At 53.5% G+C, this 17,690-nt stretch overlaps 1 protein-coding gene across 1 annotated transcript in view; it reads left to right on the forward strand.

Moving 5' to 3' along the window:
• LOC102450345 (autism susceptibility gene 2 protein homolog) overlaps positions 1–17,690 on the forward strand; it is a 437,768-nt gene that overhangs the window by 281,203 nt on the left and 138,875 nt on the right. Inside the window, exons 8-10 of the mRNA XM_075916845.1 lie at positions 15,738–15,809; positions 16,282–16,311; positions 17,155–17,226. Coding sequence (XP_075772960.1) covers positions 15,738–15,809; positions 16,282–16,311; positions 17,155–17,226 — 174 coding nt within the window. The remainder of the gene's footprint in view (positions 1–15,737; positions 15,810–16,281; positions 16,312–17,154; positions 17,227–17,690) is intronic.

The following is a 17,690-nucleotide window of genomic DNA, read 5'->3' on the forward strand; positions in this document are numbered from 1 at the left end:
GGAGGGAACAAGGCAGCCCCCAACGGGTTGGGGACCGGGGATACAAATACAACCCCCTGATGGCCGCCCACAGCTAGCGGGAACGAGATAGCCCTTGTGGGGGTGGCACTAGCGGACATTTGGGGTGGCGGTAGGGACGGATCAGGTGTCACAACCAGGACCGGGATGGGAAAAGGAGGGGGGGACGGTGGCAGAGGGGTATTCTCCACGATAGGGGAGGGAGGAAGGGTGGGCTCTAGGCCGGACAGTGGGTCGGGGTTAGGGAATGGGGAAGAGAGAGGGTAGGAGAGGAATTGGGAACAGGGAAGGGCTCGGGGCTGGAAATGGGTTCATAGAGGACGGAAACAGAGGTAGGGGGAGGATCGGGACGTGGGAGGGGATCAGAATCCCGGGCGGGGTCTTGGGGGGGGGGTCCCCTGTGGCCATTCCACCAGGCTGCGGCGCCTCCCGAATGGGGACCTGGGAGTCGGGAACAGGAGGGGGGCCCGCACCGACGCCGGGCTCAGGTAGAGAGACAGGTGTTGGTACCTCGGTGTCGGCCAGAGTGGTATCTTCTGCTGGGCACCCAGCGGGAAGGGGAGATGACCGCCCCGCCTCGATTGCAGGAGAGGGGGAAACCCCAGACCTGGGACCCGGCCACTCGGTGCCAGTCGTCGCCCCGGAGGGCTCGGCGGCATCAGCTCCGGCGCTCGAGTCGGCCGGGCCTGTGGGCAGTATCAGGGGCGCCCCGAGCGTGAGGACGGGGTCAGCCACCTGGGACATGGGATCGGGGAGAGGAGGGGGCGGCGCCATAGAGTCGCCGCCCAGACCGAGGCCCACTGGCAGAGGGTCGTCCTCCCCCTGGGTGAGCGGGGTCAGACCCAGGGCCTCGATCTCCTCGAAGATGGAGCTAAGCTCCATCCCCTCGGCCCCGGAGCCTTCCCCTCCGGCCGCCGAGGCAACAATTACCTCAGCGGGGACGGAGGGGGGCTCAGTTGAACCCAGGGCCAGGGGGGCTCCACCAGAGGCCTCCTCATGCAGAAGCTCCGCAGGGGGGGTGTCGTCGTCCCCCCTCGCCGCCGCGGCTTCCTCAAACTAACGGAGCACTTAGTTCGAACTAGGTAAACCTCATTTTACGAGTATTAAGCCTAGTTCGAACTAGCTAGTTCGAATTAAGGGGTGTGTAGCCCCTTAATTCAAACTAGTGGGAGGCTAGCCCTCCCCAGCTTGCCCTGGTGGCCACTCTGGCCAACACCAGGGAAACTCATCTGCCCCCCTCCCGGCCCCGGACCCTTTAAAGGGGCACGGGCTGGCTACGGTGCCCGTGCCAGGTGCAAGCCTGCCAGCACCCAGCCAGCAGACCCTGCACCTGGCACGGATCGAGCCAGCCACCCGATGCCCCCCAGCCCTCCCCCTCTTCCCGGGACCAGGCTGGCGGCTCCCGGGAGCTTGCCCGGGACCGCAAGAGGCAGGCACCCGCCAGGGCTAGTGCGGACATTGTGGACCTCGTCCACGACCTCCGCACTAGGCACAGGAAAGTGGCCGTCTAGGGCAGGAGAGCTGCCAGCCTGGCCACCCAGGAGCAGGAGTGCAAGAAAATCAAGGGGGTCCACTGAGACCCCCGACCCTGAGCTTACAATGGCCATACTGGGTGAGACCAAAGGTCCATCTAGCCCAGTAGCCTGTCTGCCAACAGCGACCAACCCTAGGGACCCTGGAGGGGATGGACCGAAGACAGTGACCAAGCCATTTGTCTCGTGCCATCCCTCTCCAGCCTTCCACAAACCTTGGGCAGGGACACCACTCCTACCCCCTGGCTAATAGCACTCCATGGACCCAACCTCCATGACTTGATCTCACTTCCCTTTAAACTCTGTTCTAGTTCTAGCCTTCACAGCCTCCTGCAGCAAGGAGTTCCACAGGTTGACTCTTTGCTTTGTGAAGAACAACTTTCTGTTACTAGTTTGAAGCCTGCTACCCATTCCTTTCCTTTGGTGTCCTCTAGTCCTTCTTTATGGGAACTAATGAAGAACTTTTCTGTATGCACTCTCTCCACCCCACTCATGCTTTTAGAGACCTCTATCCTGTCCCCCCTCCGTCTCCTCTTTTCTAAGCTGAAAAGTCCCAGTCTCTTTAGCCTCTCTTCATATGGGACCTGTTCCCAACCCCTGATCATTTTAGTTGCCCTCCCCTCTCCCAGCCTCTCTCTTCCCCTCTCCCACCTCCTTTTCCCAGTCTCCCCCAGTTTTGTTCAATAAAGAGAGATTCTATTTTTGAACACAATTGTCCTTTATTTTGTACATCAAGAAGAGGGGCTAGGGAGGGGTAAGTGGAAGGAGGTGAGGGAGGAATGGGGTACGAGCCTCCGATGGGGAGGACTGGGCTGGCTCTGCGGGCTTCTGGGGGTGGAACCTCTCCTGCAGCCCCCCAATTGTCCCCTCTCCCCAGAGGGCAGCCTGTGGCAAGTGCAGCCGGGCTGATGGCTGAGTGCTGTGATGTGCCCAGTGTGGGCACTCAGGGCACTCCAAGCCAGGACTGCTTTGCAAGCGGGGCACCCCTGAGAACTGTCTGTCCGGGGTGGGGGTCGGGACCCTTTAAGCACAGCCCTCAGCTAACCTGACACAGCATCTCCATGCTCTATGTCCTCCTCTGATGCCCTGCCGGCACTGCTTCCGGCCATCCTTAAGCCCGGTTCAGGGTCCACTTAATGTGGACATGCTAGTTCGAATTAGCAAAACGCTAATTCCAACTAGTTTTTTAGTCTGGATGCGTTAGTTCGAATTAGCTTAGTTCGAATTAACTAATTCGAACTAAGTTAGTTCGAATTAACGTTGTAGTGTAGACATACCCTGCGGGTTGTGGTTTAAAGGGCCAGTATAGTGGGGCGGAGGAACCCCTCTGGGAAGCCAAACCGGCTACAATCAGCAAAAGCAGTTCATGACAGAGCTGTGAAAATCGCCCATCAAATCAGCAAGGAACAAATGCAGAATTTGAGTACAGCAACTTATTTTTCGTTTGCTTTGGACAAGACAACCGACATATGTAATGTTAATCTGTTGTGTATTCTGGGATGATATATTTGTGGAAATGCTGTGCATGAAGAAACGATTACCAATGAAAAATCAAACAAGGGGCGAAGACATCCTTAAAACTGTAAATGAGAAAGAAATGCAGTTGGATAATCTTGTGTCTGTGTGTACGGACAGTGCACCTCGCATGGTTGGCAAATACAGGGGATTCCTTACTCTTGTCAGAACAGCTCCACAGCCTGCTTTTGAACTTTCCTTGCATTGTGCATCAGGAGACACTTTGTGCACAATCTTGTGGAACCAAACTCAGAAATGTAATGGGACTGGTGGTTCGCACTGTTAATTGGATTCTTGGCCAAGCCCTTAATCACCATCAATTTCAATCACTGCTCGAGGCAGTCGATTCCGACGACCCCGTTCTATTAATGCACAATGTTTGCTGGTTATCTCGTGGCAAAGTTTTGTCTCGTTTTGCCGCCTGCATTAATAAGATTAAGTCATTTTTGGATATGAAGGGTGTCAAACACACTGAGCTTTCACACTATGACTGGTTGCTCAGGTTTTACTATGTTGTCAACATTACTCGTTATTTGAATTAGTTGAACCTTAAGCTACAAGGGCAAGGAAATATACTCCTGAGTTTGCAGCAGGCAGTGTATGGATTTGAGTCAAAATTGACTGTCTTCATCAAAGATATTGAGATGGGCACACTGGCACATTTTGAAAGATTACAAATGTTTTGTGATTCGTATCAGAGAGGGTATGTCTACACTACAGCGCTAATTCGAACTAACTTAGTTCAAATTAGTTAATTCGAACTAAGCTAATTCGAACTAGCGCAGCTAGACTTAAAAACTAGTTCGAATTAGCGTTTTGCTAATTCGAACTAGCGCGTCCACACTGATTGGACACAGGGGGGCATTTAAGGGCAGCTGAAACCGGTTCTGGCAGGGCATCAGGTCAGTAGTTGCTTTGTGTGGCTGCTGTCTGAGGCTATCTGAGGCTCGTGCTTAAAGGGACCAGCCCTGGACAGCCGGTTCTCAGCTTTTCCTGTTTGCTTGCCAACCTCGCCGAGGGACAGCAAAGCGTTGGTCTCTGTGCCCGTCTGTGTCCGTGCTTCCCTTCGGGGACGCCACTGCAAGTGGCAACATGGAGCCAGAGCTCGCCCTGCACCCTCTGGTGCACTTTCTGGACTTGCTGCTTCAAGCCTGCCACCAATGGCTCGAGGCTGCCTGGCACCTCCTGGTGCACGTCAGCCCCCTGCCTCTCCGCCTGGCCGCCCTGGGGGCCGTGGAGGAGCCGCGGCGGCGCCCCGGCACCGGCGTGCCCTGCCGCGTCTGGCGTCTGGACACCAGCACCGACTGGTGGGACCGCATCGTCCTGGAGCACTGGGAGGAACAACGGTGGACCCAGAACTTCAGGGTGAGGAGGGACACCTTCCTGGAGCTCTGCGAGTGGCTCGCCCCTGCCCTGCGCAGAAGGGACACTCGCATGAGGCCCGCCATCCCCCTCCAGAAGCGGGTGGCCATCGCCCTCTGGAAGCTCTCCACGCCGGACAGCTACCGATCCGTCGGGAACCAGTTCGGCGTGGGGAGATCCAGCGTCGGAGCGGTGCTCATGCAGGTATGGCACTCGTCGGCCACCGAGCCGGGGGGGAGGGGGGCTGCGAGGAGGGGATGGGCCGCCCCAGGGACAAAGGGGGGGGCGGGAGGAGGCAAAAGCGCCCCGCACCGGAGGGGTCTGTCTGTCCCGGCCGTACTACACGCCGCCGGGGGGTTGCTTCCAGGAGTGGGGCGCGGGGCACTGCCAGGGCACGAACGCTCCCAGCCACCCGGGTGCCCCACTGATTGGCGCTTTGCTGTGTCTCTCTCCGCAGGTGGTCAAGGCCATCAACTGGGTGCTGCTCCGCAGGGTGGTCCGCCTCGCCGACCCGGACGCCGTCATCCGGGGATTCGGCGCCCTCGGCTTCCCCAACTGTGGGGGGGCCATCGACGGGACGCACATCCCCATCCGTGCCCCGGAACACCAGGCCTCCCGGTACGTCAACCACAAGGGGTACTTCTCCGTGATCCTGCAGGCCGTATGTGACCGTCGGGGACAGTTCACGGACATTAATGTGGGCTGGTCCGGCAAAGCACACGACGCCCGGGTGTACCGCAACTCCTCCGTGTGCCAGCGGCTGCAGGACGGGACCTTCTTCCCTGACCGCCACATCAGGGTCGGGGACATGGACATGCCCGTGTGCCTGGTGGGGGATGCCGCCTACCCACTGCAGCCGTGGCTGATGAAGCCCTACATGGGGCACCTCAATCCTTCCCGCCAGGCCTTCAATGCCAGGCTGACCAGGGCCCGCATCGTGGTGGAGGGGGCCTTCGGGCGACTGAAAGCCCGCTTTCGATGCCTCCTCACCCGTCTGGACCTGGCCGAGCACAACATCCCTCCTGTGGTGGCAGCATGTTGTGTGCTCCACAATTTGTGTGAGCGGAAGGGGGAGGCTTTCCTGCCAGCCTGGATGGCTGAGGCTGACCGCATGGCTGGCCACTACGGTCAGCCCCGCACTGCCGCCGTCCGGGAAGCCCAGCGGGGGGCCGTCCGGATCCGGGAAGCCCTGCAGGAGAGCTTCCAGGTGGAGGAGGAGGACTGACCTCTCCCTTGCATGCCCCACTGGGGCCTTCTTCCACCCAACCCCCCTTCCCCTTTCCCCTCCCTACCTACTGTAAAATAAAGACACCTGTTTTTCAAACCAAAACGTCTGTTAATTTCACTTAACTGGGGTGGGGGGAGGGAGGAATGAGGGGAGCGGGAAACCTGGGACGAGGGAGCTGGAAGGGGAGGGAAGGGAGGAAGGGAAAGGAAAGCTCAGGGGTGGGAGTCCGGCTGCCTCTCCCGTCTCGCCACACTGCGGGTCCGGGGGCGTTGGTGGGAAATGGTTGTGGAGGGTGGGGCAGGAGGGACGGGGGGTGGGGAGGAAGCAGGAGCGGGAGCAGGAGGGGGAGCAGGGGGAGCAGGGGGAGCAGCAGGGGGAGCAGGAGCAGGAGGAATTGGGAAGCGGTCCAGCAGGCTCTGGAGGTGGCCTCGCAGGGCACGGCCCTGCTCCTCCAGGGCCTCCAAACTCCTCCGGCGCAGCCTCTGGTCCTCCTGGACCCAGTGGTCCTGGAGACGGAGCTGTTGCTCCATGAACCGGAGGTGCCGCCTCTGGTAGTCCTCCTGGTTCCTGGCTCTCCTGCTGGCCCTGGCATGGGCGGCTGCTGCAGGCGGGGTGGTGCGCCCTGCAGTCCCAGGTGCTGCGGCTGTGGTGCAACAAGACCAGCGGTCAATTACCCCAGGGGCCCAGGTGTGTGAAACCCAGGTCCCCTCTGCAAGGCCAGGGCCCCTGCAGGATCCCCAGCTGCTGCTCCGTGGTGGGCAAGGCCCAGGCGCACGGTCCCGGGGCTCCCTCTCGCCCCAGCCGCCCGTACACATAAGGGGAGCACGATGGTACTCACAGGTGGACGCCTCCCCGGCCTCGGACGACACAGGCGAGCGGCTCTGTGGCGTGCCTCGGGGGTCCCGGGTCCCGGGCAGGCTGGCGGCAGGCTCCTGGCTCTCAGAGCCCTCCTCCTCCTCCTCCGTCTCCTGGAGCGGTCCCCCTGCCCCGGGGTCTATCACGCCCCGGGGGGCAGGGACGGCATGAGCCCCCAGGAGGCGGTCCAGGGCGTGAAAGTGGGGGCAGGCCTCCGGGTCGGCCCCTGGCAGGCAGGCCCGGGAGTAGGACTGCCACAGGTCTTTGATCTTGCAGCGCAGATGCTCCCGGCTGCGCTGGTGGCCCCTGGCGGCCAGGCTGGCAGCCATGCGGCCGTAGACGGCCGCGTTCCTGTGGCTAGTGCGGAGATCGTGGACATTGGAGGCTTCCCCCCAAACCTTGATGAGGTCCACTATCTCCGCACTAGACCAAGCGGGCGCCCGCCTCTTGCGGCCCCGGGCAGACTCCTGGGAGCCGCCAGGCTGGTCCCGGGAAGAGTGGGAGGGCTGGGTGTCCTCGGGTGGCTGGCTCATGGGTGTCAGGTGCAGGGTGTGCTGGCACGGGTGCTGGCAGCCTTGCAACTGGCACAAACTGTGTAGCCAGCCCGTGGCCCTTTAAGAGCTCTGGGGCTGGGAGGGGGGCAGACAAGTTTGCCTGGTGTTGGCCAGCGTGGCCACCAGGGCAAGCTGGGAAGGGCTAGCCTCCCACTAGTTCGAATTAAGGGGCTACACAGCCCTTAATTAGAACTAGCTAGTTCGAACTAGGCTTAATCCTCGTAAAATGAGGTTTACCTAGTTCGAACTAAGCGCTCCATTAGTTCGAATTAAGTTCGAACTAACGGAGCGCTAGTGTAGCGCCTAGGAAAGTTAGTTCGAACTAACGTCCGTTAGTTCGAACTAACTTTGTAGTGTAGACATACCCAGAGAGAATCCATATGTAACCCTTCTGCTGGGTAGGCCTGGCAGTAACCAGGGCTGGGTTCAATATCTTGGGGTCCATCTCACATAGAACCGGCTCGAGCCCCCACCCAGTAATCTGGGAAATTCACACACCCCTGGGTGCCTCTGAGAGGCAATGCTTCCCCACTCGCAAGCACTGAGTCTGAGTGTAGGAAAGAAACATTTAATGAAACAGAGAGAGAAGTCAAACGGCATTAACTTGGGGAAAACACCAAACAGAGTTCATAACCCAAACATGAGCTAAGCCCCCCCCCCCCCCCCCCCAAAGAATCACTTGAAGTCCAAAAGTCTCTGTCCCTGGTCCGTGCCACCCAGAGTCCCAAAGTTCACCCGCAGGGTTTCACCTCCCAACCTGTGTAGAAATGGGGGTGGCGGGATAGATGGGGGCACCTTATGACACTCCGTCATGCTCCACCAGCTGTCTCGTCCCACGCCACCGGACGCTCCGCTGGTCGCCTGCTGCCACTCCTCGCCTGCTGCCACCGCTGGCCACTGCTCCTCCCCTGCCACCGCTCCACGCCGCTGGTCGTCGCTCCTCGCCTGCCACCACTCCGCGCCACGTTACGCCACCAGCCAGTGATTTCCACCAGCCACTCTGCTGGTTGTCGCCACTCCACTGGCTGCAATGGGTCTGGCTCTCAGCCAAACCAGTGATTTCAGCTCTCAGTGATTTCAACTCTTTAGCCACCAGCTGGACTGGCAAAGGAATCCAGCTTCCACTGGACTAGCAAAAGAAAAGACTTCTCAGGGAGTCTGCTTTAGGTCTGTCCTTAAAACAAAGGGGCTACGTCTAGACTGGCATGATTTTCCACAAATGCTTTTAACGGAAAAGTTTTTCCGTTAAAAGTATTTGCGGAAAAGAGCGTCTAGATTGGCACGGGGCTTTTTTGCACAAAACAGTTTTCAGCTGTCTACACTGGCCCTTTTGCTCAAAAGCATTTCTGGAAAAAGGCTTTCGCCCGAACAGGAGCAGCACAGTATTTGCGCAAGAACACTGACAATCTTACATTAGATCGCCAGTGTTCTTGCGGAAATTCAAGCGGCCAGTGTAGACAGCTGGCAAGTTTTTCCGCAAAAGCAGCTGCTTTTGTGGAAAAACTTGCCAGTCTAGACGCAGCCAGGGGGGAAAGGGGCAGGCTGGGCCAGTCTTACAGCTCACACCTGCCAGGTGTGAAGCAGGCTGACTCAAGCCCTTTAACCCTCCCCCCCCCAGCTCAGTTCACTCACCTCTGGAAGGGGGGAGGCTTGTTCTTCCGAGACCTCTTACCATGATGGTGGTGTCTCTCGTGCAAGCACTGGTGGCATGTTTTACAGTTCCTACATTTGTTTGTTTGTTTGAAGGAGCTTCTAAAAGGTTTGAAATCTAGAAGCCTCTGTTAATTGGCTGAGCCTCAGTCAGGGGGCGGGGCTACCAGAGCTATATAAGCCTGTGACTCAGCAACCAGGGAGCTTGGGAACAGGAGCAGCTAACAGGTAGTTTGGAGAGGGAGTTTAGAGGGCACTAGTGACTTCTGACCTTCTTTAAACATAACTCTTAGAATAATCCATATTCCAGAGGTGTAAAAAGAATCCCAGTTTATACTTAAACTTATTCATTAGAAAAATGCAGACAGAAGCCCAGCAGCAGAGTGGGGGCTATCCTGTTTATTGCGTCGAGTGTAACATGTATGATTACCTGCCCTGTGCAACTTATTCATAAATGATCAGGAGAAAGGGGTAAGCAGTGAGGTGGTAAAGTTTGCAGATGATACCAAACTGTTTAGGATAGTCAAGACAGAAGCAGACTGTGAGGGACTCCAAGAAGATCTCACCAAACTGAGTGATTGGGCAACAAAATGGCAAATGAAATTTAATGTGGATGAGTGTAAAGTAATGCACATCGGGAAAAATACCCCAACTATACGTACAGTATGATGGGGGCTAATTTGGCTACGACAAATCAGGAAAGAGATCTTGGAGTTATCGTGGACAGTTCTCTGAAAAGTTCCACACAGTGTGCAGCGGCGGTCAAAAAGGCAAATAGGATGCTAGGAATTATTAGTAAAGGGATAGAAAATAAGACCCAGAATATCTTCCTGCCCCTGTATAAAACTATGGTACGCCCACATCTTGAATACTGTGTACAGATGTGGTCTCCTCACCTCAAAAAAGATATTTTGGCCTTGGAAAGGGTTCAGAAAAGGGCAACTAAAATGATTAGGGGTTTGGAACGGGTCCCATATGAGGAGAGGTTAAAGCGACTGGGACTTTTCAGTTTAGAAAAGAGGAGACTGAGGGGAGATATGATAGAGGTCTATAAAATCATGAGTGGTGTGGAGAGGGTGCATAAAGAAAAGTTATTTATTAGTTCCCTAAATAGAAGAACTAGAGGACACCAAATGAAATTAATGGGGAGCAGGTTTAAAACTAATAAAAGAAAGTTCTTCTTCACACAGCGTGTAGTCAACCTGTGGAACTCCTTGCCAGAGGAGGCTGTGAAGGCTAGGACTGTAATAGAGTTTAAAGACAAGCTAGATAATTTCATGGAGGTTAGGTCCATAAAAGGCTATTAGCCAGGGGATAAAATGGTGTCCTTGGCCTCTGTTTGTCAGAGGCTGGAGAGGGATGGCAGGAGACAAATCGCTTGATCATTGTCTTCGGTCCACCCTCTCTAGGGCACCTGGTGCTGGCCACTGTCGGTAGACAGGACACTGGGCTAGATGGACCTTTGGTCTGACCCAGTACGGCCGTTCTTATGATTAGTGACCCCCACAACAGCCCCAAATTATTTACAATTCTCCACATTCCATTCCAGCACTGACCCTCCATCAGCCCTGTCTGAATGGGATTTACATAGTCACACCTCGGATTCTCTCCTGACGGGTATTTACATGTCAACAGTTAACAGTTAACAGTTAATTACCTTGCAGAGCTAAACAATTGTAGTGGGCACACCCACCCCTCCTTTTAGCCAGCTGATAGCAAGCAGCAGTTCAGCCCCTGCTTACACATATAACAGCCTAGATTTGCAGCAGCCTGAAGAGTTTATTTCTGAACTCTGATGGCATTCATGTCTTGGTTTTTTGACTTCTGAAAACACAGTGCTCTGTTTAAGTTTGATTCGTCCACATAAAGCCTTTGTTGAAGAACTGGATTTGACAGTCTTTCCAGGCATCTCAGTCAGCTATTTGGAAATGGAAATAGCAAATTTCAAGGAGTCGGATATCTGGGTGGAAAAATTCGTCAAGCTGAATTCTGATTGAGAACGCCTTGCTCGACAACATGCAGTATTGGCAAAACTGCACAAATGGGCTGTGTAAGCCGGCCGCTTGAGTCCTAGGTCCCTGACGTGTTCAGACCTGTAAGTGGCTCCGTCCAAACTGGGGGCCCTGAGAGCAGGGCAGGCAGCGATATGAATACTGTCCCACAGTCACTAAGCCCCAAGCCCTGGTTCAGGGTGGGCAGCAGAGCAAAGCACTCCCAACGTTAACATGGCCCAGGCCCTGGCTCAGGGCAGGGCAGCAAACAAACACAGTTCCATGGGCCAGAGAGGGGAGGGGGAGACTGCCACCCAGTATGTGGGGTGGCAGGGGGGATGTGGGGCCTCCTTACTCCACCATGTCCCGGCCCAGGGCACTAAGGATCAGCGAGGATCCGGCCCACAACACACTTGTGGAGGCAGGAAAAGGGAATAAGGGAATTTGTGAGCAGCCATCTTGGTCTTGTTAGCAAGAGAGCAAGAGTCAGGCTAAGTCTGTGGCCTGACAACGCGAGATCTGTAATTAGACGCTGCCTTCGCCTCTCGCCTCCATACGGAGATAAGGGTAGAACGCTGACTCTGGCAGGGACCTTGAGATAAGGAGCATCTGGGTGGAACTAAATAACTGTTAGCCATTGGTGTTTGTAATGGGAAGGAGACTAATTGTTATTGTTATTATATCTAATAGACAGTATATAAACTGCTTCATAATTGCTTGTAGTCGAAGATCTGCCTCGGGGGGGCTTCTCCCCCCTCCCCCCCGTCTGAACCAGTTTTTCCCTTGCTGCAGCTCGTAATAAAACTGCCTCTGGCTACTTGTTGCTTACAAATGCAGAGTGAGGACAATGTTTTCTTCCACACACTGATGCACTCTAAAGTGTTATCAGATCAGCCTGACAGTTGTCGGCTTCCCCTTGGCCACTGCCTAATTCCCCGTCAGCATCTACCTGGCTCCACTCCAGCTGCTGATTCTTGGGGTTGTGGTAGTCTGAACCCTCGTGCAGGGTGTAGAAGGTCTCCTCTTCGGAGCAAGGGCCTGGTGGTCCGGGCCAGTCCTCAGCCTCTGCAAGGTCCTCAGGGCCCTCCTGGATTGGGAGCTCAGGGCAGGCCTCTGCTTCCTCCGGCAGCTGGGGCCCTACTGAACTCCTGGGCTGGGCTTTTATCCTACTCGCCCTGACCCTTGGCTTCCGGGGAGTTAAAGGGGCAGGACCCGGCTTAGCCCACCCGAGCTCAGAAAGGGGTTCTTCCCCCTTGGGGTCAGTGAGCAGCCACCCCGCTCACTACAGCTGATATGAAGAAATTGGAGCACAATGATAATCTCATTCTGGAAATTTGAAAAGAACTTCCTGTCACATACAGCACCATGCAGAATGTCAGCTTGGCCTTACTTTCAATATTTGGCTCCACCTATATGTGTGAGCAGGCTTTCTCTCATTTGAATCACATCAAAGGTAATTTGCTCTCAAGATTGACAGAAGACAGCATGAATGCCTGCATTAAGCTGAATTTGACCAGAACTGTGTGAAAAGATGCAACAGCAGAAGTTCCGTTAAATAAAGTCCTTGAGTACAATGTTTCATTTGTGCTATTATTAATCATCATGTCAATTATTAGTTATATTAAGTTGTATATTTTTATTCAGGCAAATGGGCATGCTTATATGGCTCTTCATTGACCACTTGTTCTGAATTTTGATGTAGTTTGGCTCTTTGGTTAGAAAAGGTTGCCGACCCCTGCTCTAGGGTTTACCATTCCTACCTCTAAAGCTATGTCTACACTAGGCTCTTTTTCTTAAAATTGCTCACTAGGACATTTCTCCCCGTAGCGATGCCAGTGCAGATGGGCTGTCTGCATTTTAGCTGTTATATCTTCTAGCGGCTCAGAGAAGGCAGGCTGATCTACTGGACAGAACACTAGACTAGGATTTGGGAAACCTGGCTTCCATTCCTGGCTATGAAACTGAAAAGCTGTTTGTGACTTTGGGCATGTCACTTCACCTCTTCATGCCTGTTTCCTCTCCCAGCTTTTGCCTAGTTTAGACTGTATGCTCTTTGGGTTAAGGGCTTTTACTATGTAATTGTACAGCATCTGGCACAATAGAGTCATGATCTTAGTGGGGTCGGTAGGCACAACCACTGCCAAATGCTAATAGGTGGCTTGGGGTATGTCTACACTACAACGTTAATTCGAACTAACTTAGCTGATTCGAACTAAGCTGATTCGAACTAACGGATCCAGACTAAAAAACTAGTTTGAATTAGCGTTTTGCTAATTCGAACTAGCATGTCCACATTAAGTAGACCCTGAACAGGGCTTAAGGATGGCCGGAAGCAGTGCCGGCAGGGCATCAGAGGAGGACTTAGAGCGTGGAGATGCTGTCTCAGGCTAGCCGAGGGCTGTGCTTAAAGAGTCCCGACCCCCACCCCGGACAGACAGTTCTCAGGGGTGCCCCACTTGCAAAGCAGTCCTGGCTTGGATTGCCCGGAGTACCCACACTGGGCACATCACAGCACTCGGCCATCAGCCCGGCTGCACTTGCCGCAGGCTGCCATCTGGGGAGAGGGGGCAATCGGGGGGCTGCAGGAGAGCTTCCACCCCCAGAAGCCCGCAGAGCCAGCCCAGTCCTCCCCATCGGGGGCTCGTGCCCCATTCCTCCCTCACCTCCTTCCACTTACCCTTCCCTAGCCCCTCTTCTTGATGTACAAAATAAAGATAACGTGTCTTCCAAAATGGAATCTGTCTTTATTGAACAAAACTGGGGGAGACTGGGAAAAGGAGGTGGGAGAGGGGAAGAGAGAGGCTGGGAGAGGGGAGGGCAACTAAAATGATCAGGGGTTGGGAACAGGTCCCATATGAAGAGAGGCTAAAGAGACTGGGACTTCTCAGCTTAGAAAAGAGGAGACGGAGGGGGGACAGGATAGAGGTCTCTAAAAGCATGAGTGGGGTGGAGAGGGTGCATACAGAAAAGTTCTTCATTAGTTCCCATAAAGAAGGACTAGAGGACACCAAAGGAAAGGAATGGGTAGCAGGCTTCAAACTAACAACAGAAAGTTCTTCTTCACAAAGCAAAGAGTCAACCTGTGGAACTCCTTGCTGCAGGAGGCTGTGAAGGCTACAACTAGAACAGAGTTTAAAGGGAAGTGAGATCAAGTCATGGAGGCTGGGTCCATGGAGTGCTATTAGCCAGGGGGTAGGAGTGGTGTCCCTGCCCAAGGTTTGTGGAAGGCTGGAGAGGGATGGCACGAGACAAATGGCTTGGTCACTGTCTTCGGTCCATCCCCTCCAGGGTCCCTAGGGTTGGCCGCTGTCGGCAGACAGGCTACTGGGCTAGATGGACCTTTGGTCTGACCCAGGACGGCCATTGTAAGCTCAGGGCTCAGGGTCGGGGGTCTCACTGGACCCCCTTGATTCTCTTGCACACCTGCTCCTGGGTGGCCAGGCTGGCAGCTCTCCTGCCGAAGCCGGCCACTTTCCTGTGCCTAGTGCGGAGATCGTGGACGAGGTCCACGATGTCTGCACTAGCCCAGGCGGGTGCCCGTCTCTTGCGGTCCCGGGCAAGCTCCCGGGAGCCGCCAGCCTGGTCTCGGGAAGAGGGGGAGGGCTGGGGGGCATCGGGTGGGTGGCTCTGTGCCGTGCCAGGTGCAGGGTCTGCTGGCTGGGTGCTGGCAGGCTTGCACCTGGCATGGGCACCGTACCCAGCCCGTGCTCCTTTAAGGGCTCCAGGGCCGGGAGGGGGGCAGAAGAGTTTCCCTGGTGTTGGCCAGATTGGCCACCAGGGAAAGCTGGGGAGGGCTAGCCTCCCACTAGTTCGAATTAAGGGGCTACACAGTCCTTAATTCGAACTAGCTAGTTCGAACTAGGCTTAATCCTCATAAAATGAGGTTTTCCTAGTTCGAACTAAGCGCTCCGCTAGTTCGAATTAAATTCGAACTAGCGGCGTGCTAGTGTAGCGCCTAGGAAAGTTAGTTCGAACTAACGTCTGTTAGTTCGAACTAACTCTGTAGTGTAGACATACCCTATGTGATTAAACATAGTTGGGTCCCAATGAGGGATCTCAATTAGCACTAATACAGCAAGGCTGTGTCTAGACTGGCCTGTTTTTCCGGAAAATCAGCCACTTTTCCGGAAAAACTTGCCAGCTGTCTATACTGGCCGCTTGAATTTCCACAAAAGCACTGACTTCCTACTGTAAGAAATCAGTGCTTCTTGCAGAAATACTATTATGCTCCCGTTCGGGCAAAAGTCCCTTTTGCGCAAAAGGGCCAGTGTAGACAGCAGAGATTTGTTTTGCGCAAAAAAGCCCTGATCACGAAAATGGCAATGGGGGCTTTTTTGTGCAAAAGCGCGTCTAGATTGGCCACGGGCGCTTTTCCGCAAAAACTGCTTTTGCGGAAAAGCATCCATGCCAATCTAGACGCTCTTTTCCAAAAATGCTTTTAAAGGAAAACTTTTCCGTCAAAAGCATTTCCGGAAAATCATGCCAGTCTAGACGTAGCCCAATATGTATGTTCAAAGCACAGTACAAACTAATTACAGTAAACTTCTGATAATCTGGCACCTTTAGGACCCAGGGGCTGCCGGATTATCAAATATGTCGGGCTATTGGAAGGGGGGGGGCTACGAGGGGTCTGGGTTGGAGTGGGGGGGTTGCGCCCCACGGCGCTGCGGGACCAACCTGGCAGCATCCCAGCTGCTCTGCCCCAGCCTTCCCCAAGTCAGCTGCTGCTGAAACTGACCAGCGGCTGACTCCGGGAAGCCCGGGTCAGAGCAGCTGGGGTGCTCTGCCCCGGGCTTCCTGGAGTCAGCCGCTGGTCAGTTTCAGCAGTGGCTGAATTGGGGAAGGCGGGGGCAGAGCAGCTCCAATTGTCCAGCACTTCTGGGTTCCAGATGCTGACAGACCATCAGGAGTGCCGGACCATTGGATGCCGGACCCCTGGAGTTTTACTGTAATGCCATTTACTACAGCTTGAGGTATGAAGTGCGCTGCTGGTACAGTATGGCATTATTCATGCTATTTTCTTTCCTTTTAGACTTCAAATCCAATTAATGTAGCAGGTAGACATGGCACAGTTCACCACACCCTTCTGCAGAAGACTTCAGGGGTACGGCAACAATTTGCAGCCTCTCTTTTACTTGTCCTTTCATTCCAGTGAACCATTTGATTGTTTATAATAAAGAGAACACAACTCAAGAGAGAACTAGCCTTTGCCAATGTGCTGTTATGGCAATAACCTCCAGCAGTTCATGAGTGCAGGGGGATTTATGGGCTCGTTTAAACATTGTGGGCTCATTGTAGGAGGATTACTTGGTTCTGAAAAGCCTTGGCGCCATTTGGTTGCTGGCATGCAAGTGTTTTATCTGTCATAAAATCCGGTTGTGTTTGGTGCAAGAAGTGAAAGAGACAAGTTTTTAAGGGAGGAGTTTCATTAAGCCTTTTGGGTTTCCTGTGTCAGAGACTTCTCTAAAACGATGCCTTCTATGTTTTTGTTTGTTCAAGAAAGGAAGTTCCCTACCTTTCTTTATATTGGCCAAATTCAGAAAAATCTCTCATTTTTATTTCCACTTTCTTCATAGGTGACCAACCCCTATAGACCACCTGTAAGAGTAAGTAAGGGTTGCAGGGGATTTATATTAAGTACTGCTTTTTAAACTTAATGGCTACATCTAGACTGGCATGATTTTCCACAAATGCTTTTAACAGAAAAGTTTTCCATTAAAAGCATTTGCGGAAAAGAGCATCTAGATTGGCACGGATGCTTTTTCGCCATCGGGGTTTTTTGCGCAAAACAAATCTGAGCTGTCTACACTGGCCCTTTTGCCCGAACGGGAGCAGCATAGTATTTCCGCAAGAAGCACTGATTTCAGACAGTAGGAAGTCAGTGTTCTTGTGGAAATTCAAGCGGCCAGTGTAGACAGCTGGCAAGTTTTTCTGCAAAAGCAGCTGCTTTTGCAGAAAAACTTGCCAGTCTAGACACAGCCAATATGCACAGCATAAGTCTTGTGTTCATCCTTTACCTGAAGAAACATGTAATAGCTCCCAGCTACATCTCAGGAATATAATTCAGGTTAAAACTCAATCGTCTTTTGCATAAATATTGTAGTAGTCTTTATGCCCTTTATTGTGCCTTATAAGGGTAGTACGTAAGTGAGAAAGAACAAAGCATGGATCTCAGACTCTGAATGCTAATGCCTACCACTCCAATTGGAGTTGGTAGGGAAAATGGACAAAAGTCGCATCTTGCTTCTCAATTCCCCTTTATTTAAAAACAATACATGTAGTCAATGTCATGTCACCAAAAAATGTTGGTCACCTCCCTCTGCCAACTGAGGTTTTAGTCTCTCTCATTTCTTAACTATTTTAAAGAAAGGGAAATGAGTGGTTATATCAGGTGGCTTTGTACACTGTTAGCACTAAACTAATCTACATTCTTATCCTTTTGATTGCAGAAGTCTGGGAAGTGGTGTGCAGTTCACGTACAGATTGCCTGGCAGATCTACCATCACCAGCAGAAGATAAAGGTAACAGAGCCAGTTTAGTCAATGAAGCAAAGTCTTCTGGCTTACTATAAGCTAAATTCTAGTGACTAATGATCAGGAAGCAGAATACTAGTGATGATGCTTCAGCTTGTGATGTATAGATTAACTAAGACTGTCAAACTTTTAACATCTGTGGCAGAAATTGTTAAGTTTGTCTGAGGGCAAGGAAGTTGGGTTGAATGGCAGCAAAAACACACACCAGATATTAAGGGTGCATCTACACTGCACCGTTATTTCAAGACTAGCCAATTAGCCCGTCATAAGATGGGATTTTTCAGGTCTCTCCTCCACGTTGGTCTTCTCTTCTGAGCCTCCGGTCTCTCTCTCCTCCTCCTCCTGCCTCCCCCGCTCTCTCTCTCAGCTCTCCTCCGCCTCCTGCCTCTCTCTCTGTCTCTCTCTTTCTTTTCTCCTCCCCCTCCTGCCTCTTACTCAGGGGAGCATGGAGC

The sequence above is a fragment of the Pelodiscus sinensis genome, unplaced genomic scaffold, assembly GCF_049634645.1.
Source record: "Pelodiscus sinensis isolate JC-2024 unplaced genomic scaffold, ASM4963464v1 ctg36, whole genome shotgun sequence".
Classification (NCBI taxonomy): Eukaryota; Metazoa; Chordata; order Testudines; family Trionychidae; genus Pelodiscus; species Pelodiscus sinensis.